General features: G+C 50.5%; 1 protein-coding gene across 1 annotated transcript in view; it reads right to left on the reverse strand.

Moving 5' to 3' along the window:
- MASP1 (MBL associated serine protease 1) overlaps positions 1-22,958 on the reverse strand; it is a 148,115-nt gene that overhangs the window by 74,294 nt on the left and 50,863 nt on the right. The window contains exons 2-4 of the mRNA XM_060242749.1: positions 11,214-11,391; positions 6,716-6,847; positions 3,192-3,465 (exon numbers count right to left, since the gene is read on the reverse strand). Coding sequence (XP_060098732.1) covers positions 3,192-3,465; positions 6,716-6,847; positions 11,214-11,391 — 584 coding nt within the window. The remainder of the gene's footprint in view (positions 1-3,191; positions 3,466-6,715; positions 6,848-11,213; positions 11,392-22,958) is intronic.

The raw sequence follows: 22,958 nt of genomic DNA on the forward strand, positions 1-22,958 counted from the left end.
AGAATAGAAAAAAAAAAGAAGAACTGCAGATTTATACCCCGCCCTTCTCCCTGAATCAGAGACTCAGAGCGGCTTACAATCTCCTATGTCTTCTCCCCCCAACAACAGATACCCTGTGAGGTGGGTGGGGCTGAGAGGGCTCTCCCAGCAGCTGCCCTTTCAAGGACAACTTCTGCCAGAGCTATGGCTGACCCAAGGCCATTCCAGCAGGTGCAAGTGGGGGAATGGGGAATCAAACCCGGTTCTCCCAGATAAGAGTTCGCTCACTCAACCACTGCATCAAACTGGCTCTCTCATAGATGGAGATCCTGGTTCCATAGCCTAGGCTAATAGCCCATCCAGTCCAACACTCTGTGTCACATAAGAGGAGCCATGTTGGATCAGGCCAATGGCCCATCCAGTCCAACACTCTGTGTCACATAAGAATATAAGAGAAGCCATGCTGGAGCAGGCCAATGGCCCATCCAGTCCAACACTCTGTGTCACATAAGAACATAAGAGAAGCCATGTTGGATAAGGCCAATGGCCCATCCAGTCCAACACTCTGTGTCACATAAGAGGAGCCATGTTGGATCAGGCCAATGGCCCATCCAGTCCAACACTCTGTGTCACATAAGAGGAGCCATGTTGGATCAGGCCAATGGCCCATCCAGTCCAACACTCTGTGTCACACAGTGGTCAAGAAACCCAGGTGCCATCAGGAGGTCCATCAGTGGGGCCAGGACACTAGAAGCCCTCCCATTGTTGCGCCTCCCAAGCACCAAGAATTCAGAGCATCATGTGCCCAAGATAGAGAGCTCCATCTATACCTTGTGGCAAATAACCACTGATGGACCTCTGCTCCATCAGTGCAACAGGATTGTATCTGTAAGTCTAATGATGATGGCTGGACATGGGAAACCTGCAGGAAATTTCACCAACTTGCATACAAAATCAAGTAGGGTTGCCAAGTCCTCTTCATCCCCCAGCAGGGGACATTGGTGCGTGCAACACATGCCACGCGATGAAATGACGTCATCTGGAAGTGACATCATCAAATGGTGGCACCCGTGTGGGGCCGCTCTAGGTGTTTCCAGGACGCTCTAGCCATTTGGGAGGTTAAAACTCTATGGTACCTATTGTGCCATAGAGTTTTACCTCCCAGATGTCTAGAGCGTCTGGGGAAACGGTTGAGTTTTTTCGGAACGCCTAGAGTGGTTCCACGCGGGTACCATTTTGATGACGTCACTTCTGGGTGATGTCATCACACAGCGATGCAGGGGGAGGTCCCCTGCTTGGACCAGGGGGTTGGCAGCCCTAAAGGCAAGGAACGCCACTTTGGAAAAGGTTACCGATTGCTGTGTAGGCCAGCTTCCAGCCTCCATTCTCGCCAGAGTTGTCACTGTGGATAGGATTTGGATGCTGTTGCTTCTGGTTTCAATGCGTCCTGAGATTTTTCTCCGCAGAAAGGCCCAAATTCATTCAACCCAGCTTGATCTGCCAAAAGAAATGGAAGAGAGGTGGAATGGTGAGAACAACTACAGACCCCAAACCCTGCTCCCTGAGGCGCCATCCTTCAAATCTCCAGGTGTTTCCCCAACCCAGAGCTGGCCACATCATCTCAGCTGTATCCTTCCACTTGGATCTGTTTGACCTCTGGGCAGACCGCACCTCGAATGTCTGCTAGGGATGCCAGCTGCCAGGTGGGACTTGGGGATCTCCCAGAATTACTGCCTCATCTCCTGACTACAGAGATCAGCTCCCCTGGAGAAAACAGCTGCTTTGGTGAGTGGACTACATGTCATTGTATTCCACTGAGGTCCCTCCCCTCCCCAAACCCCACCCTCCCCAGACTCCACCTTAAAATCTTCAGGAGTTTCCCAACCTGGATCTGGCCACCCTACGACCCCCATCCCTTGCCAGGGGCCCGGGGCAATCTAGCCATGATGGATTGTTGTGATGTGGTGGCCATTTTGAACATAAGAACATAAGAGAAGCCATGTTGGATCAGGCCAATGGCCCATCCAGTCCAACACTCTGTGTCACATAAGAACAGAAGAGAAGCCATGTTGGATCAGGCCAATGGCCCCTCCAGTCCAACACTCTGTGTCACATAAGGACATAAGAGAAGCCATGTTGGATCAGGCCAATGGCTCATCCAGTCCAACACTCTGTGTCACATAAGAACAGAAGAGAAGCCATGTTGGATCAGGCCAATGGCCCCTCCAGTCCAACACTCTGTGTCACATAAGGACATAAGAGAAGCCATGTTGGATCAGGCCAATGGCCCATCCAGTCCAACACTCTGTGTCACATAAGAACAGAAGAGAAGCCATGTTGGATCAGGCCAATGGCCCATCCAGTCCAACACTCTGTGTCACATAAGAACATAAGAGAAGCCACGTTGGATCAGGCCAGTGGCCCCTCCAGTCCAACACTCTGTGTTACATAAGAACAGAAGAGAAGCCATGTTGGATCAGGCCAGTGGCCCATCCAGTCCAATATTCTGCGTCACACAGCAGCAAAAAAAAGAAAGAAGGTTCACAAGTGGGGCTAGAAGCCCTTCCACCTTGCCATCCTCTCCCCCCCCCCCCCTGCACCAAGAATACAGAGCATCACTGCCTACCTCACACAGTTGCAATAATATGCTGCGGCTAATAGCCACTGATGGACCTCTGCTCCATATTTTTATTCAAACCCCTCTTGAAGCTGGCTATGCTTGGAGCCGCCAGCACATCCTGTGGCAGTGAATTCCACATGTTAATCACCCTTTGGGTGAAGAAGGACTTCCTTTTATCCGTTCTAACCTGACTGCTCAGCAATTTCATTGAATGCCCACGAGTTTTTGTATTGTGAGAAAGGGAGAAAAGTACTTCTTTCTCTACTTTCTCCATCCCATGCATAATCTTGTAAACCTCTCTCATGTCACCCCGCAGTCGACGTTTCTCCAAGCTAAAGAGCCCCAAGCGTTTTAACCTTTCTTCGTAGGGAAAGTGTTCCAAACCTTTAATCCTTCTAGTTGCCCTTTTCTGGACTTTCTCCAATGCTATAATATCCTTTTTGAGGTGTGGCGATCAGAACTGCACACAGTACTCCAATGAGACTGCACCATCGATTTATACAGGGGCATGATGATACTGGCTGATTTGTTTTCAATTCCCTTCCTAATAATTCCCAGCACGGCGTTGGCCTTTTTTCCCTTGCAACCGCACACTGTCTGGACGTTTTCATTGGAACGAGTTGCGCTTATTGCCATGGGGAATGAACAACGCCGGCACACTGCGCTCACCTTTATATAATCGTAGGGACAGGAGACCTCCGGGTGGTCCTCGATGTCAAAGTTGTCTTCGAACTGCAGGGTGATGAAGAACCCTTCTTCCAGCTCAATGCGGTATAAGCAGTCGGAGCTCTTGGGATAGGGGCTGGGAAAGTCCGGGCTGCTGATCGCTCCGTTCCTCTGGGTGAAGAGGTTGTCACTGCATTCCACTGTAAGACGCACAAAGGGATGGGGACCGCGGAACAGTCACTGGTAGAACGATACGCCGATATCACAGCACATCCGGTCACTATTACGGTGTGCCTTCACTGGGTTGGTAAACTCGTGGAGGTTTGGTGGGCGGAGGCTGGGGAGGGACTTCTGTGGAATATAATGCACTTTCCAGGATAAAAGGTAAAAAAGAAAATTAAGCCTCATCTTATAGTCAGTTCTTACGAGAGGACTCCTGGTGATTTCTAGAGCTACCTGGAAATGACAAAAGGTAGGTCTAGGAATCACTGAAACCTCTGTGGTAATATGAAGTTCTTCCCATAGTAGTGTCCATGGCAATTCCGATAGTCACCCTTTGTCACTTTTTTGGCCAGCCCGTCCATGCGGTTATAGCATTTTGGCTGGAAAGATGCTACAAAATGGACTAAAGACAGATGGAATGGTTATTTATATGAATGGGTACAGTCGGACTTATTAACGATATTAAAACAGGAAAAGCTAGGTGAGGATAAGATTGTGGAAGTTAAGAAGAGGCGGTATGAGTATATAAGATAGGTAAAAGCAGGCGCGGAAGGGCAATAATGGTCTATTGGTTAAACTCCAAAAGGTATGCTTATGGTTACAGATATAAAATAATAATAATAAGATATTGGATTTATATCCCACCCTCCACTCCGAAGAGTCTCAGAGCGGCTCACAATCTCCTTTGCCTTCCTCCCCCACAACAGACATTCTGTGAGGTAGATGAAGATATTGGATTTATATCCTGCCCTCCACTCCGAAGAGTCTCAGAGCGGCTCAAAATCTCCTTTCCCTTCCTCCCCCACAACAGACACCCTGTGAGGTAGATGAAGATATTGGATTTGTATCCCGCCCTCCACTCCGAAAAGTCTCAGAGCGGCTCACAGTCTCCTTTCCCTTCCTCCCCCACAACAGACACCCTGTGAGGTAGATGAAGATATTGGATTTATATCCCGCCCTCCACTCCGAAGAGTCTCAGAGCAGCTCACAATCTCCTTTCCCTTCCTCCCCCACAACAGACTTCCTGTGAGGTAGATGAAGATATTGGATTTATATCCCGCCCTCCACTCCGAAGAGTCTCAGAGCGGCTCACAATCTCCTTTCCCTTCCTTCCCCACAACAGACACCCTGTGAGGTGGGTGGGGCTGGAGAGGGCTCTCACAGCAGCTGCCCTTTCAAGGACAACCTCTGCCAGAGCTATGGCTGACCCAAGGCCATTCCAGCAGGTGTAAGTGGAGGAGTGGGGAATCAAACCCGGTTCTCCCAGATAAGAGAGCTCTGGCTGACCCAAGGCCATTCCAGCAGGTGCAAGTGGAGGAGTGGGAAATCAAACCCGGTTCCCCCAGATAAGAGAGCTCTGGCTGACCCAAGGCCATTCCAGCAGGTGTAAGTGGAGGAGTGGGGAATCAAACCCGGCTCTCCAAGATAAGAGTCCGCACACTTCACCACTACACCAATAAGAAATTATTGCTGGTTGTTTTGAAGGTGGGGGGAGGGAAATAAAAAGGGAAAGGGGAAAAAAGAAGCATTTGATGTATTGAGGTATGTTATATATGCCAGGGGTGGCCAACTGTAGCTCTCCTGATGTTTTTTTTTGCCTACAACGCCCATCAGCCCCAGCCATTGGCCATACTGGCTGGGGCTGATGGGCGTTGTAGGCAAAAAACATCTGGAGAGCTACCGTTGGCCACCCGTAATATATGCTACGTTATGTATTGTCTGAATTATCTGGAAGCAGGATCAAATACTTCAATAAACTATCTGGTTGTTTTTTTTTTTTTAATTTTTTTGGGTAGCTCTAGGAATCACCAGGAACTCTATGGTAAGAGCTTCCTGGAAGCAGACAAGGCCTTATTTTTCTTTTTAATCTTCCAGCAGATGTGGGCAACGGGACCTGGAGGCAGGGGATTCCCTGTCCCCCTTAGGGGCTTGACAGCCCATTGTAAGAGATATCCTGGAACATTGCTAGGGTGGTTTGTGGCTAGGGTTGCCAAGTCTAATTCGACAAATATCTGGGGACTTTGGGGGTGGAGCCAGGAGACATTTGGGGCGGAGCCAGGAGCAAGGGTGTGACAAGCATCATTGAACTCCAAGGGAGTTCTGGCCATCACATTTAAAGGGACAGCACACCTCTTTAAATGCCTTCCTTCCATAGGAAATAATGGATAGGGGCATAAGAACATAAGAGAAGCCCTGTTGGATTAGGCCAGTGGCCCCTCCAGTCCAACACTCTGGGTCACAAAGAACATAAGAGAAGCCATGTTGAATCAGGCCAATGGCCCCTCCAGTCCAACACTCTGTGTCACATAAGAACATAAGAGAAGCCCTATTGGATCAGGCCAGTGGCCTATCCAGCCATGTTGGATCAGGCCAGTGGCCCCTCCAGTCCAACACTCTGTGTCCCATAAGAACATAAGAGAAGCCCTGTTGGATCAGGCCAGTGGCCCATCCAGTCCAACACTCTGTGTCACAAAAGAACAGAAGAGAAGCCATGTTGGATCAGGCCAGTGGCCCCTCCAGTCCAACACTCTGTGTCCCATAAGAACATAAGAGAAGCCCTGTTGGATCAGGCCAGTGGCCCATCCAGTCCAACACTCTGTGTCACATAAGAACATAAGAGAAGCCATGTTGGATCAGGCCAATGGCCCCTCCAGTCCAACACTCTGTGTCACATAAGTACATAAGAGAAGCCATGTTGGATCAGGCCAGTGGCCCCTCCACACAGTGGCCAAATATATGTGTGTATACACACACACACACACATATATATACACACTGTGGCTATTAGCCACTGATGGACCTCTGCTCCATATTTTTATCTAACCCCCTCTTGAAGCTGGCTATGCTTGTAGCCGCCACCACCTCCTGTGGCAGTGAATTCCACATGTTAATCACCCTTTGGGGCACCTCCTTTGGGGGCTCATAGAATTGGACGCCCTGGTCCAATCGTTTTGAAACTTAGGGGTTAGTTTGGGGAGAGGCACTAGATGCTATACTGAAAATGTGGTGCCTCTACCTCAAGAAAACTGCCCCCCCCAGAGCCCCAGATACCCGCGGATCAATCCCCCATTATTCCCTAAATCTGCAGGGGATCTAGAACTGTGGGGGCTGTGGGGGCGGGGCTTCCCTGCCAGTCAGCTGGCTGGGGGCGGGGGGGGGAGAAACCTGTAAAACCAGGATATCCCCCGCTGGGACCTGGAGATTGGGAAGCCTATTTGCGGCTGATACCTTTGCATGTCCTGTTGTCCGAGTGGAGGAGGTAGCCAAACCTGCAGGAGCAGTAGTAGCCGCCGATATAGTTGTGGCAGTGGTGGTCACAGGCGAGCTCCTCGTCGCTCTTCTCCAGGCACTCATCGACATCTGCGGCGGAACAAGGAAGATGCGAGGGATCGGCACGGGAAACCCTCGGCTTCAGCCCCGTTTTGATCCATCTCTCATGCGCGGGGCTGGTGTGTGGGGTTCAGCCGCCCAAGGCAGAACTAGGGTTGCCAAGTCCAGTTCAAGAAATATCTGGGGACTTTGGGGGTGGAGCCAGGAGACTTTGGGGGTGGAGCCAGGAGACATTAGGGGTGGAGCCAAGATCAAGGCTGTGACAAGCATAACTGAACTCCAAAGGGAGTTCTGGCCATCACATTTAAAGGGACGGCACACCTTTTCAATGCCTTCCTTCCAGAGGAAATAATGAAGGATAGGGGCACCATCTTTTGGGGCTCATAGAATTGGACTCCCTGGTCCAATCGTTTTGAAACTTGGGGGGTATTTTGGGGAGAGGCACTAGATGCTATACTGAAAATTTGGTGCCTCTCCCTCAAAAAAGAGCCCCCCTAGAGCCCCAGATACCCACGGATCAATTCTCCATTATTTTCTATGGGAATAAATCTCTATAGGGAATAGAGAGTTCCCAGCAGACATTTCCCTTCCCTCCCCCCGCTGTCTGACGACCCTAAAGCTGGTGGGCCCTCCAAACCGGGGGATCCCCTGCCCCCATCTGGGAATTGGCAACCCTAGGCAGAACCCTGACACACACACACACCCTCCCACGGGGATAAATTTTCATGCGCATGCATGGTGTGATGACATCACGTCAGTCACCGCTGATATCATTACGTCAGTCACTGAAGCACTGTTGTTTCTGGGCATGGGAGGGCGGGGAAGTTCCTCCAACCCTTCAGTGGCACTTTCAGGCCTTGGCGTTCTCTGAGTTCGGAGAACGGCGAAGCCTGAAAGCGCTGTTGTTTCTGGCCGCTGAGGGGCAGTGTGAGCCCTAATTTCAGTTCTGCACGGATATCGTAATCACCCGTTTGGTTGCCAGGGTGCCTGGAGATATAACTCACACACATCTGCTGTGAAACGTGGGTTTTAGCTACCATTTTATAAGGGACTTATGTGGATACTAACAGCCTCAGCATTACAACAACACTTTATATCTCTGGAAGGGTGCTAGCCAGAAGAACAGATGGGTTCCCAGCCGCTCCGTGCGTGCACCATCACGGCCGTTGCAGTGGAAGAAGTTGCACCACCAGGAACTGTCCGGGCAAGCGATTTCCAGCCTTGACCATGAAAGCCATGTTGGTAGGCTAACACCATCAGCGGCCATCTTCCTGCAGTGCCAGACTCCATGACAGAGAAGCGAGAGGCTCACGTACTCAACAGCTGCTTCGACTTCTGCACAAGGCAATCAAGCTTATCTTAGGCATGGATCCTGCCAGACTGCCTATGCTTTTGTCCAGCCAAGACAAAGGATGGTGCCAGCAGAGGAGCAAAGAAGAGGAAGACCAGCTTCACCTAGAGCCAGAATTCTTTGTATAGATCGGGTGTCACCTTAGGTACCAATTTGGCACTCTATTGTCACCTTTAGATAAGTTTAGATAGCTTGTTTAATCACCTCCACCCATACCTCCACCCATGCCATGCCCTAACTGTCATTCTGGAGCCTCCCCTTTTCCTGTGGTAACACACTATGTTACCAATTTGGCCCTCTATGGTCACCTTTAGATAAATTTAGATAGCTTGCTTAATCACCTCCACCCATGCCATGCCCTAACTGTCATTCTGGAGTCTCCCCTTTTCCTGAGGTAACACACCTTGTGACTGCATCATGCTCCATCTGACCAAGCGTCATAATCCTTTTGCTCTCCTACCCCCCAAGGGCTTAAGGAAGATCTTATAAGCTCTGACCCTACATCCCACATGTGCGCATCTGAAAGTACCACATACCCCGCTGTTCGATACGCCCCCGAAACCCGATCAGTTGAGGGTCCTTCCCCATCTTTTTCGTCGCCATTGGAGTCTTCCTCGAAGACTACGATAGGTAATTATTGCCCTATTTGTCAATCCTTGTGTTTACCCCTGTCTATTTCAACCCTATCTTTATTAGGACTGTATGTGTGTTGTGTGACTTTATACCCTGGTATGTTTGCCTTTATTCTATAATAAAACCCCTCAATTATTATATTATATTGCCTCGTTATTGGGTAACTTCCAAAGCAGACGCCTTCTGTATAAATAGGTTTTAGATCTCGCTGAAAGGCTGACTGCCCTCCACTCCAAATTCCCCCAAACCCTATTTTTAGGGCAATTGGCTTAACAGCAGGGGAATCCCGCCAAGCCTTCATAGCCCAGAAACAACGAATGGCGCTTTCAGGCCTCGGTGTTTCATGAGTTCGGAGAACGGTGAAGCCTGAAAGCGCCGTTGTTTCTGGGCGCTGAGGGGCAAAGGAGTTCTAGTCAGAGATTCGGGGATGGCGCGAGCAGGGAGGGGGCACCCGGCCTGCCCCCCTGTTGGGAGCTGGAGCCCTAAACAATTGCCTAGTTGCCTACTCCCACGCGCTGGCCCTGCTCATGCTCTTGCAGCTTCAAGACTTGACTACTACTCCATGATTTATGGGGGGTCGTGGCCTTGAAGACTGTACGGAAATGACAGCCAGTGCTGAGAAATGGTGGATCCTCTTTCGTATCTTATTGCAAACTATTTAGAAGCAGAGGCTTTGAAATGTCAGTCAGGTCATTGCTGTGGGCTCACTGCTACGAATGATTTGTAATATTTGCAAGTCCTTGAAATGTTTTTTCAAGGTCAATTTTTTGATATTGTTGCTGTATCATGGTATGTACCATGTCCTGTAAGCCGCCCTGAGCCTGCCTCGGCGGGGAGGGCAGGGTATAAATAAAAATTTATTATTATTATTATTATTATTGAAATGTACAGAGTTTTTCATATTACCCTATTATAGGAGGAAAGGTCCCCTGTGCAAGCACCAGTCGTTTCTAACTCTGAGGTGACATTGCTTTCACAACGTTTTCACGGCAGACCTCTTTTACGGGGCGGTTTGCCATTGCCTTCCACAGTCATCTACACTTTCCCCCCAGTAAGCAGGGTACTCATTTTACCCACCTTGGAAGGATGGAAGGCTGAGTCAACCTCGGGCCGGCTACCTGAATCCAGCTTCCGCCGGAATCGAACTCAGGTCGTGAGCAGAGAGTTCAGACCACAGTACTGCAATACCGCTGCTTTACCACTCTGCGCCACGGGGCCGCACCCTATTATAACTTTCTTGTAATAAATGCTTTGTTGGAATAGCCTTACCTTCCGGGGCCACAGAAAACAATTCCACGCCATCCTCTATATGACAATTCTTCAGGTACTTGAAGATGGTGATCCTATCACCTCTCCGAACTCACCTATCACCTATCCTATCCTATCCTATCCTATCCTATCCTATCCTATCCTATCCTATCCTATCCTATCCTATCCTATCCTATCCTATCCTATCCTATCCTATCCATCACCTATCTCCGAACTCATAGAACACCGAGGCCTGAAAGCGCCATTTGTAGTTTCTGGGCTCTGAAGGGTTGGTGGGATTCCCCTACTGTTAAGCCAATTGCCCTCAAAATAGGGTTTTGGGGAATTTGGAATGGAGGGCAATCAGCCTTTCAGTGAGATCTAAAACCTATTTATACAGAAGGCGTATAAAGGTGTCACTGGGCTCAAACTTTGTTCTGCTACAGAAAATGTTTTTTTTTGATATTATTAAAATTAACCCTATATTTATCACATAATCTAACTTCTACTAAGTTATATATCAGATCAGAAATCCATGTTACCATTTTATCTTCCCCTTAGAAGTTCAGATAATGTTGTCAAAAACCACTAAGTGTCTCTTGACTTTCCATTGCTTTTCAACGTATTTTTGAAATTTCTTCCAATCATCCTTAAATTTTTCTGAATTGCAATCTCTTAAGATTCTAGTAAGTTTATCCCTTTCACTCCAGTGTAACACTTTTAAGATCCAGTCCCATTTCTCTGGCATTTTATCTTGCTTCCACATTTGCGCATATAATGTCCTTGCAGCTGAAAGCAAGTACCACAACGTCCTATCTTGCTTCGGAAAACTTTCCATTTGTAATAACAATCAATATATAGTCTTGGTTATTTTATATTAAGGTAAACAGGAAGAGAAGATTCTATAAGCGTGAATTTTACCTTTCTTTTCTTTTTAAATTGATTTAAGCACCGGCGGAGGTCAAGAAATAGAGGGCTGGGGGGAGGTGGAAACGTTGTAACGTATCGATCGGCATTTTGAAATTTATATTTGATAAGTGTCTTTCAATATGTTGCGAAAATAATAAAATTGGCTTTAAAGTAGAAAATGTTCGTTTGATAAAAGGAAGTTTGAAAGCCACAAGCTCCGTCGGGAGACCCATTCACAGAGCAGGGGCTGCTTACCGACTGCCGTGTAATGGGCATCGAAGCCTGTGAAGCGTTCTTCATTGGAAAAGTCCGACCGGAACGTGAGGCTCATGTACGAACCGGGAGACATGACGGCTTGCTGGCCCGGGGTCTGCTCAGTGTCCGTGGCCTCTCTCCCACAAAACGTGGCCAAGACTTGGTCTTCGGACTCAACCTGTTGGAAGCCCGAAAGAATCACATCCATTGGTCAAAGGTAAGCGTTATTTATTTGTTTAATTTATATCCCGCCTAGGGTTGCCAAGACCAATTCAAGAAATATCTGGGGACTTTGGGGGTGGAGCCAGGAATAAAAAGTGCAGAAAAGGGCAACTGGGGGGAGGGACGGTGGCTCAGTGGTAGAACATCTGCTTGGTAAGCAGAAGGTCCCAGGTTCAATCCCTGGCATCTCCAAAAAAAGGGTCCAGGCAAATAGGTGTGAAAAACCTCAGCTTGAGACCCTGGAGAGCCGCTGCCAGTCTGAGTAGACAATACTGACTTTGATGGACCAAGGGTCTGATTCAGTATAAGGCAGCTTCATATGTCCATATGTCCAACTAGAATGATTACAGGTTTGGAACACTTTCCCTATGAAGAAAGGTTAAAACGCTTGGGGCTCTTTAGCTTGGAGAAACGTCGACTGCGGGGTGACTTGATAGAGGTTTACAAGATTATGCATAGAAAGGAGAAGGTAGAGAAAGAAGTACTTTTCTCCTTTTCTCACAATACAAGAACTCGTGGGCATTCAATGAAATTGCTGAGCAGTCGGGTTAGAATGGATAAAAGGAGGTACTTCTTCACCCAAAGGGTAATTAACATGTGGAATTCACTGCCACAAATTTTTGGCCACTGTGTGATACAGAGTGTTGGACTGGATGGGCCATTGGCCTGATCCAACACGGCTTCTCTTGTGTTCTTATGTGACACAGAGTGTTGGACTGGATGGGCCATTGGCCTGATCCAACATGGCTTCTCTTATGCTCTTATGACAAGCACAATTGAACTCCAAGGGAGTTCTGGCCATCACATTTCAAGGGACTGAACACCTTTTAAATGAAGGACAGGGACACCTTCTTTTGGGGCTCATAGAATTGGACCCCCTGGTCCAATCTTTTTGAAACTTAGGGAGTATATTGGGGAGAGCCACTGGATGCTATACTGAAAACCTGGTGCATCTACCTCAAAAAACAGGGCCCCCAGAGCCCCAGATACCTGCAGATCAATTCTCCATTATTTCCTATGGGAATAAGTCTCCACAGGGAATCATGGAGTTCCCAGCAGACATTTCCCTCCCCTCCCCCGCTTTCTGATGACCCTGAAGCGGGGAGAGGGCCTCCAAACCGGAGGATCCCCTGCCCCCACCTGGGGATTGGCAACCCTAATCCCGCCCTCCCTGCCGAAGGTGGACTCGGGGCGGCTCACAAACCAAGGGTCGACACAAGCCCATTAGTGCGACCGGTAGGCTTGCCAAGTCCAATCCCAGAAATATCTGGGGACTTTGGGGGTGTTGCCAGGAGAGTTTGGGGGTGGAGCCAGGAGACACTGGGGTGGAGCTAGGGGGGAGGGGGGAAACGGCGCCGGGGAGCGTGGCGAGCTGCCCCGTCTTGGAGCGGGCGACGCCGCTGCGCTGCTGCTGCCTCTTCTCCGCTCGCCGTGGCTGCCACGGTGAGCGGAGAAGAGGCGGCAGAGCCCATCTCAGAGGAGCGGCTGCGGGGGAGAGGGGGCAGTGGCGCGGCGGCCTCGCCCGCTCCGCCTCTGGGGTAGAATCGGAGGGGGGGTGGAGGCGGGCCGGGGGCGTGGCGAGCCGCGAGTCCGGGTCCTAGAAGGGCCCGGATTCGCGGCTCGCCATTCTCCTGGCCTGCCTCCGCCCTCCCCTTCTCTGGTTTTGCCTGCGCTGCTCTTGGCTGCTCCTCCGAGATAGGCTCAGACTGGGCCCATCTTGGAGGAGCAGCTGCGGTGGGCGGGGAGGGGGCGGCAGCGGCACGGCGGCCTCGCCCGCTCCGGGATGCGGTGGCTCGCCATGCTCCCCGGCGCCGTTTCCCTCCCTTCCCCGGCTTCCGTTTTTTTGGGGAGCGGGGGAAGAGGGTGGAAAACCTGGGATCCCCCGCCAGGGCGGGAGGGTTGGGAAGCCTAGTGACCGGTAAAATAACCAACAAAAAAACATTAAAACATTAAAAACAATTGGTTAAAACATTTTGCAGGTGCTACTATAAGACTGGGTTTCCAGTATGGTTGCCAGGTTTTCAAGGTATGGATATGTTGTTGGCATTAAGGTTGCCAATCCCCAGGAGGGGGCAGGGGATCCCCCAGTTTGGAGGCCCTCCCCCCCGCCGCTTCAGGGTCATCAGAAAGCGGGGTGGGGGAGGGAAATGTCTGCTGGGTACTCCATTATTCCCTATGGAGACTGATTCCCATAGAAAATAATGGAGAATTGATCCACGGGTATCGGAGGCTCTAGGGGCGGGGGCATCTTTTTTGAGGTAGAAGCACCAAATTTCAGTATACGATCCAGTGCGTCTTCCCAAAATACCCTCCAAGTCTCAGAGCGGCTTATAGTCTCCTTTATCTTCTTCCCCCACAACAGACACCCTGTGAGGTGGGTGGGGCTGAGAGAGCTCTGACAGAAGCTGCCCTTTCAAGGACAACTCCTGCGATAGGTATGGCTGACCCAAGCCCATTCCAGCCGCTGCAAGTGGAGGAGCGGGGAATCCAGGCCTGGAATTCTCCTCCTCCCCACCTTGTTCGTTGAAAAGTAGCTGCATTTGCATAACAATCCCTGGGTGAGCTCCACCACCTATTTTTCTACAAAACGACCCCCGGGGGAAATTGAACTCGGTTCTCCCAGATAAGCGTCCATGCACTTAACCACTACACCAAACTGGCTCTCTGCCTCAACAAAGGCTCTTAATGAGAGGATAGTTTTTGGAGGTCATTAATTCATAAGGTTGCCATAATCCAATACAGACCTAAACAGGCCTAGTGCTAGGGCTTCTGCCACTTCCAGAAGACCTCCCGCACCGCACCCCCACCACAAGCTCCCTTTTGTTATTTTTTTTTGTCCGCACATAGTGGCGCATGGGAGAAGGTGGGGTACTCCCCTTGCCCCTCCCCCAGCTGGAAGGCGCTGCTCGCTGCTCCCCAGCTGCGCCACATCTGGAAGGCGCATGGGAGTAGGTGGAGTAGGTGGGGTACTCCCCTTGCCCCTTCCGCAGCTGGAAGGCACTGCTAACTGCTCCCCATCTGGAAGGCGTGTGGGAGAAGGTGGGGTAGGTGGGGTACTCCCCTTGCCCCTCCCCCAGCTGGAAGGCGCTGCTCGCTGCTCCCCAGCTGCTCCCCATCTGGAAGGCACGTGGGAGAAGGTGGGGTACTCCCCTTGCCCCTTCTGCAGCTGGAAGGCACTGCTCACTGTTCCCCATCTGCTCCCCATCTGGAAGGCGCGTGGGAGAAGGTGGGGTAGGTGGGGCACTCCCCTTGCTCCTTCCCCAGCTGGAAGGCGCTGCTTGGCCGCCACAGTCTTTGGAGGCTTCCTTGGAGCCAGGAAGGGGCAAAGGGAGTGAGGGGGCACATGGTGGCACTGCCAGGTGGGTTAGCGCCCTAGGCAGCCACCTATCCTGCCTACTCCCACGTGTTGGCCCTGATCCTAAAAGGAACTGAACAAAGCATGAGTCAAAGGGCACCTTTAAGACCACCAAGTTTTTATTCAGAACGTAAGCCTTCGTGTGCTAAAAACACACTTCTTCAGACATACTCTTTTGATTTAATTTCAACCCACTGGTTCTGGCCCTACCTTCTGGGGCCACAGAAAACAATTCCACGCCCTCCTCTAGTCTAGATGACAGCCTTTCAAGGACTTGAAGACGGTGATCCTATCACCTCTCAGCCGCCTCCTCTCCAGGCTAAACATCCCCAGCTCCTTCAACCTTTCCTCATAGGACTTGGTCTCCAGACCCCTCTATAGGACAGCCCTTCAAGGACTTGGAGATGGTGATCCTATCACCTCTCAGCCGCCTCCTCTCCAGGCTAAACATCCCCAGCTCCTTCAACCTTTCCTCATAGGACTTGGTCTCCAGACCCCTCTATAGGACAGCCCTTCAAGGACTTGGAGATGGTGATCCTATCACCTCTCAGCCGCCTCCTCTCCAGGCTAAACATCCCCAGCTCCTTCAACCTTTCTTCATAGGACTTGGTCTCCAGACCCCCCACCATCTTCGTCACCCTCCCCTGGATCCGTTCCAGCTTGTCTATACCCTTCTTAAAATGTGGTGCCCAAAACTGAACACAAGACTCCAGGGGACGTGATCTGGACACTAGACTTCTGTTGATACAGCCAAAAATTGCATTTGCCTTTTTAGCCACCACATCACACTGCTGACTCATGTTCAGCGTATGATCCACTAAGACCCCTACATCCTTTTCGCACAGACTACTGCTAAGACAAGTCTCCCCCATCCTATAACCATGCATGGGATTTTTCCCTACCTAAATGCAGAGCTTTGCATTTATCCCTGTTAAAATTCATTTTATTGATTTTAGCCCACTTTTCCAGCCTGTCAAGGTCATCCTGTATCCTGTTTCTGTCGTCTTCTGTGTTTGCAACCCCTCCCAATTTAGTATCATCTGCAAATTTAATCAGATGCAAAAGCACTGAAAGCAGTTCTCTCCCCCCCCCCCCCTTTCACAAGGGTGCAGCTAACTCAGGGAAAAGTTCCAAAAGCATGTAAGTAGGATGGATAAAATCAGCCACACCATGAATCATTGTGGGATGGTGCGGTGGAGGAGAGCCCGCCAACAGGAATCTATCCTCACGCTGGTACAGAACGTTTTGCGATTTGTGTCTTGCCTTTCAGCTCCTGATTCACCCCTTGAATCAAACCCTCTTTTGGAGGATAGGGTTGCCAGGTCCAATTCGTTGAAGTATCTGGGGACTTTGGGGGGTGGAGCCAGGAGACTTTGGGGGTGGAGCCAGGAGCAAGGGTGCGACAAGCATAATTGAACTCAAAAGGAAGTTCTGGCCATCGCATTTCAAGGGATTGCGGCGCCTTTGAAATGCCTTCCCTCCATTTGGAAATAATGAAGGATCGGGGCACCTTCTTTGGGGGCGCATAGAATGGGATCCCCTGGTCCAATCTTTTTGAAGCTTGGAGGCTGTTTTGAGAAGAGGCATCAGGTGCTATGCGGAAAATTTGGTGCCTCTACCTCAAAAAACAGCCCCCACAGAGCTCCAGATACCTGCAGATCAGTTCTCCTTAATGCCATGGGAATGTCTCCATAAGGAATAATGGAGTGCCCAGCAGACATTTCCCTCTCCCCCCTGTTGCTCTGTGGCAGTGAATTCCACATGTTAATCCCCCTTTGGGTGAAGAAGTACTTCCTTTTATCCGTTTTAACCCGGCAGCTCAGCAATTTCATCGAATGCCCACGAGTTCGTATATTGTGAGAAAGGGAGAAAAGTACTTCTTTCTCTACTTTCTCCATCCCATGCATAATCTTGTAAACCTCTATCATGTCACCTCGCAGTCGACGTTCTCCAAGCTCAAGAGCCCCAAGCATTTTAACCTTTTGAAGTGTGTGTGTGTGGGGGGCTTCAAACCAGGGGATCCCCTGTCCCCACCTGGGGATTGGCAACCCTATTGGAGGAACACCTTGTCCTTCAAGCTGCTTTGGGTATCTCAAGGCAAGAAGAAGTATGGATGCATTTATGTTTTGGTCTGGATGCGATTTCGATTTCTTAACCACCGTTTGCATTCTTTAAGGACAGCTCACCCCCTCGAATCCAGAGACTGGGGTCGATCCAGAAACACAAGTCCAATCAATAAAGGAGAGGCAGTTTGGTGTAGTGGTTAAGTGTGTGGACTCTTATCTGGGAGAACCGGGTTTGATTCCCCACTCCTCCACTTGCAGCTGCTGGAATGGCCTTGGGTCAGCCGTAGCTCTGGCAGAGGTTGCCCTTGAAAGGGCAGCTGCTGTGAGAGCCCTCTCCAGCCCCACCCACCTCACAGGGTGTCTGTTGTGGGGGAGGAAGGTAAAGGAGATTGTGAGCCGCTCTGAGACTCTTCGGAGTGGAGGGCGGGATATAAATCCAATATCATCTTCTAAACGGCACCGATGCCCTGCAGTTCCAGGAGGAAATGAGCCGTCCTCAATACCCCAGCCAGTGCCTTGTGGTCGAGCTACTCCGCGCGGAACTTTTCCAAAGAGCAGCCACATCCCAAGCTGGGCAAAGCACCCGGCCTTCCAAGGCACTATTCCTCCACCAGATTTCTGACTTTGGCTAACCACACTCATCATCCCCGTCGCCACGCCCTGCCTCTGTGCAAACTGTTCCTTCCCCTTGTTTGCCACAACGGCGGAATACAAAAACCTCAGCCCCAAAGCCCTGGGGCACCGAAGCCCAACGGACCGCTCAGAACTTTTCCATCAGGTTGTCTTAATTATCCCTGCGGAGGAACGGCTGAAGCCAAAGGCAAAGCGTAGAGGCAAAGAAGCAGTTGCCGTGGAGTCTGAATGTTGTCTTTTTAAAAAACAGCAGGTATGGAAGAAAACCAGGCCTCAGATTCGGCAGGAGCTGAACCGTTCTGAGGGTTCCCTCTCTTCCTCCTAGGGTTGCCAAGTCCAATTTAAGAAATATCTGGGGACTTTGGGGGTGGAGCCAGGAGACTTTGGGGGTGGAGCCAGGAGACATTGGGGGTGGAGCCAAGAGCAAGGCTGTGACAAGCATAATTGAACTCCAAAGGGAGTTCTGGCCGTCACATTTAAAGGGACAGCGCACCTTTTCAATGCCTTCCTTCCATAAGAAATAATGAAGGATAGGGGCACCTTCTTTTGAGGCTCATAGAATTTGACCCCCTGGTCCAATCTTTTTGAAACTTGGGGGATATTTTGAGGGGAGGCACTAGATGCTATACTGAAAATCTGGTGCCTCTACCTCAAAACACAGCCCCCCCAGAGCTCCAGATACCCGTGGATCAATTCTCTATTATTTTCTATGGGAATAAATCTCCTTAGGGAATAAAAGAGTTCCCAGCAGACATCCCCCCCCGCTTTCTGATGACCCTGAAGCAGGGGGAGGGCCTCCAAACCCGGGGATCCCCTGCTCCCACCTGGGGATTGGCAGCCCTACTTCCTCCCCACATACCTTGTCTAGGGTTGCCAATCCCCAGGTGGGGGCAGGGGATCCCCCGGTTTGGAGGCCCTCCCCCCCATTTCAGGGTGGTCAGAAAGCGGGGGGAGGGGAGGGAAATGTCTGCTGAGAACTCTGTTATTCCCTATGGAGATTTATTCCCATAGAAAACCATGGAGAATTGATCAGCGGGTATCTGGGGCTCTGGGGGGGCTGTTTTTTGGGGGTAAAGGCACCAAATTTTCAGTATAGCATCTAGTGCCTCTCCCCAACCCCCCCCCCAAGTTTCAAAAAGAATAGACCAGGGGGTCCAATTCTATGAGCCCCAAAAGAAGGTGCCACTATCCTTCATTATTTCCTATGGAAGGAAAGCATTGAAAAGGTGTCCTGTCCCTTTAAATGTGATGGCCAGAACTCCCTTGGAGTTCATTTATGCTTGTCACACCCTTGCTCCTGGCTCTGCCCCTAATGTCTCCTGGCTCCACCCCCAAAGTCTCCTGGCTCCACCCCCAAAGTCCCCAGATATTTCTTGAATTGGACTTGGCAATCCTAACCTTGTCCACTGAATAGGAGGTGCAGCTGCATAACAATCCCTGGATTAGGAGAGCGGGCGGCCAGCCAGCCGCAAGGAGCTTTGCCACGCCCCCAGCAGCCTTCATTAACCCCTGGAGAAGCCCACTCCACCCTTTCTCCACTTCTTATGAGATTTTGGTCATTGGGTGGCTTGCTGGTCTTTTGACTGGGATGGGGGGTGGCCCAGGAGAGCCCCAGGTGAGCAAGGCCTGCTTGGACTGGCTGGATCTCTAGCCAGCCCAAGCAGGCCTCGCTCGCCCGGGGTTCTCCTTTATTGCAGCAGCTTGCATTCGGCTGAGGGGGTGGTGTGTGTGTGCACGGCAAATGCTAATGAGCTCATCTACCTATTTTTCTACAAAACAACCCCTGGAGAAAACGAAGAGTCTGGGAAGATTCCTGGTGAGGGTTAGGATTGCCAGATCCACTTTGGGAAGTTCCTGGAGATAAGGGGGTGGAGACTGGAGGAAGCGGGGTTCAGCAAAGAGAGGAGGAAGAAGACGAAGAAGAAGACTGAAGATATTGGATTTCTATCCTGCCCTCCACTCTGAATCTCAGAGCGGCTCACAATCTCCTTTCCCTTTCTCCCCCACAACAGACACCCTGGGAGGTAGGTGGGGCTGAGAGAGCTCTCCCAGAAGCTGCCCTTTCAAGGACAACCTCTGCCAGAGCTGTGGCTGATCCAAGGCCATTCTAGCAGCTGCAAGTGGAGGAGCGGGGAATCAAACCCGGGTTTTCCCAGATAAGAGTCCGCGCACTTCACCACTGCACCAAAGTGGCTCTCGGTGGTGATATCCACTGGCTTAGAAAAGAGGGATAAAAACATTCAGGAAGAAGCATAGCTGTTGATAGAGCTTATAAACCACAACAGCAAAATGGAACCTCCATGTTCAGAGACAGTATTCTTTTGAATATCAGTTGCTGGAGCACAAAAGACAGAGGAGAGGGTAGGGTTGCCAATCCCCAGGTGGGAGCAGGGGATCTCCTGGTTTGGAGGCCCTCCCCCCGCTTCAGGGTCATCAGAAAGTGGGGTGGGTGGGGAGGGGAGGGGAATGTCTGCTGGGAACTCTGTTATTCCCTATGGAGATTTATTCCCATAGAAAATCATGGAGAATTGATCCGCGGGTATCTGGGGCTCTGGGGGGGACTGGTTTTTGAGGTAGAGGCACCAAATTTTCAGTATAGCATCTAGTGCCTCTCCCCAAAATGCCCCCCAAGTTTAAAAAAGATTGGACCAGGGGGTCCAATTCTATGATCCCCAAAAGAAGGTGCCTGTATCCATTATTTCCTATGGAGGGAAGGCATTGAAAAGGTGTGCCGTCCCTTTAAATGTGATGGCCAGAACTCCCTTTGGAGTTCAATGATGCTTGTCACAGCCTTGATCTTGGCTCCACCCCAATGTCTCCTGGCTCCACCCCCCAAAGTCTCCTGGCTCCACCCCCAAAGCCCCCAGATATTTCTTGCATCGGACTTGGCAACCCTAGGAGAAGGGTTGCCTTCACATCCTGAATTGGATAGACTTTTGATTCAACCCAGCAGGGAACTACCTCCAATGGCCCTGATTGCATATGGGTTGCAACCAGGGGTGGAATTCTAGCAGAAGCTCCTTTGCATATTAGGCCACACCCCCCTGATGTAGCCAATCCTCCAAGAGCTTGGAATTCTAGCAGGGGCTCCTTTGCATATTAGGCCACACCCCCTGATGTAGCCAATCCTCCAAGAGCTTGGAATTCTAGCAGAGGCTCCTTTGCATATTAGGCCACACACCCCTGATGTAGCCAATCCTCCAAGAGCTTGGAATTCTAGCAGAAGCTCCTTTGCATATTAGGCCACACACCCCTGATGTAGCCAATCCTCCAAGAGCTTACAAAATGCAAACTGTATGTGTCATAACAGACAGTCTGAGCAGAAGCTAAGAGTAATTTTACCCAGACAACAGCTACCTGCAGTTCTAGTAAACGCATATTAGAAAACAGCTATTGTGTACATAGCTCTTGATGTGATCACGTTCTTTCAAGATTTTTTTTTTGCGCATGTTGCACGTCGGCAGTGCGAGTGGGAGAATCAGCGCAAGAGGGGGAAGCTGCCACTGGGCATGCATGTTCCGTACAGAAAGCAGAATTAAAAATGGAACGGAGAAGGTTTCCTGGTGAGCCACCTCCACATCGGCAGCCCAAGTGGGGCAGAAGATGAACATGGAAATGTTCAGTGCGCGGGGACGTGATTGTCCTCCGAACGCTCAAAAGTGAGCCCATTGTGGTGATGCTGTTGAACATTATATCCACCACTGACGTCCTGAAATCCCTCTCAGAGTCTTGGACTGGAGGGGCCATTGGCCTGATCCAACATGGCTTCTCTTATCTTCTTATGTGACACACAGTGTTGGACTGGATGGGCCATTGGCCTGATCCAACATGGCTTCTCTTATCTTCTTATGTGACACAGAGTGTTGGACTGGATGGGCTGTTGACCTGATCCAACATGGCTTCTCTTATGTAACACAGAGTGTTGGACTGAATGGGCCATTGGCCTGATCCAACATTGCTGCTCTTATGTTCTTATGTGACTCAGAGTGTTGGACTGGATGGGCCACTGGCCTGATCCAACATGGCTTCTCTTATGTGACACAGAGTGTTGGACTGGAGGGGCCACTGGCCTGATTCAACATGGCTTCTCTTATGTTCTTATGTGACACAGAGTGTTGGACTGGAGGGGCCATTGGCCTGATCCAACATGGCTTCTCTTACGTTCTTATGTGACACAAAGTGTTGGACTGGATGGGCCATTGGCCTGATCCAACATGGCTTCTCTTATGTTCTTATGTGACACAAAGTGTTGGGCTGGATGGGCCATTGGCCTGATCCAACATGGCTTCTCTTATGTTCTTATGTGACATAGAGTGTTGGACTGGATGGGCCACTGGCCTGATCCAACATGGCTTCTGTTATGCTCTTATGAGATCAGGCTCGCCTGAGGTGTCCACATCAGGGTGGATGAACAGGATGGCTTGCCACTGCCTGCCTCTGCATAGAGATCCTGGTATCAACCAGAGCTGACCCCGCTTAACTTCCAAGTTCTGGTGAGATCAGGCTAGCCTGGACCATCCAGGTCAGAGCAGAAGTCACACGGAGGTGGTTTGCCATGACCTGCCTCTCCCTCGTGATGCTGGACTTCCTTGGTGACCTCCCACCCAAGTCCTTGAAGGGCTGTCATATAGAGCAGGGGTGGCCAATGGTAGCTCTCCAGATGTTTTTTTTTGCCTACAACTCCCATCAGCCCAAGCCATTGGCCATGCTGGCAGGGGCTGATGGGAGTTGTAGGCAAAACACATCTGAAGAGCTGCCATTGGCCACCCCTGCTATAGAGGATGGCGCGGAATTGTTTTCTGTGGCCCCAGAAGGTTGGACCAGAACCAACGGGTTGAAATTAAATCAGAAGAGTTTCCGGCTCAACATTAGGAAGAACTTCCTGACCGTTAGAGCGGTTCCTCAGTGGAACAGGCTTCCTCCTCGGGAGATGATGGGCTCTCCTTCTTTGGAGGTTTTTCAACAGAGGCTGGAAGGCCATCTGATAGTGATGAAGATCCTGTGAATTTAGGGGGAGGTGTTTGTGAGTTTAGAGTGGTTCCTCAGTGGAACAGGCTTCTTCCTTGGGAGGTGGTGGGCTCTCCTTCTTTGGAGGTTTTTCAACAGAGGCTAGATGGCCATCTGATAGTGATGAAGATCCTGTGAATTTAGGGGGAGGTGTTTGTGAGTTTAGAGTGGTTCCTCAGTGGAACAGGCTTCTTCCTTGGGAGGTGGTGGGCTCTCCTTCTTTGGAGGTTTTTCAACAGAGGCTAGATGGCCATCTGATAGTGATGAAGATCCTGTGAATTTAGGGGGAGGTGTTTGTGAGTTTCCTGCATTGTGCAGGGGGTTGGACTAGATGACCCTGGGGGGTGCCTTCCAACTCTATGATTCTATGTTAAGCCTGGAGAGGAGGCAACTGAGAGGTGATAGGATCACCATCTTCAAGTACTTGAAGGGCTGTCATCTAGAGGATGGTGTGGAATTGTT

Source organism: Heteronotia binoei, chromosome 6 (genome assembly GCF_032191835.1).
Source record: "Heteronotia binoei isolate CCM8104 ecotype False Entrance Well chromosome 6, APGP_CSIRO_Hbin_v1, whole genome shotgun sequence".
In the NCBI taxonomy this organism is placed as follows: domain Eukaryota; kingdom Metazoa; phylum Chordata; class Lepidosauria; order Squamata; family Gekkonidae; genus Heteronotia; species Heteronotia binoei.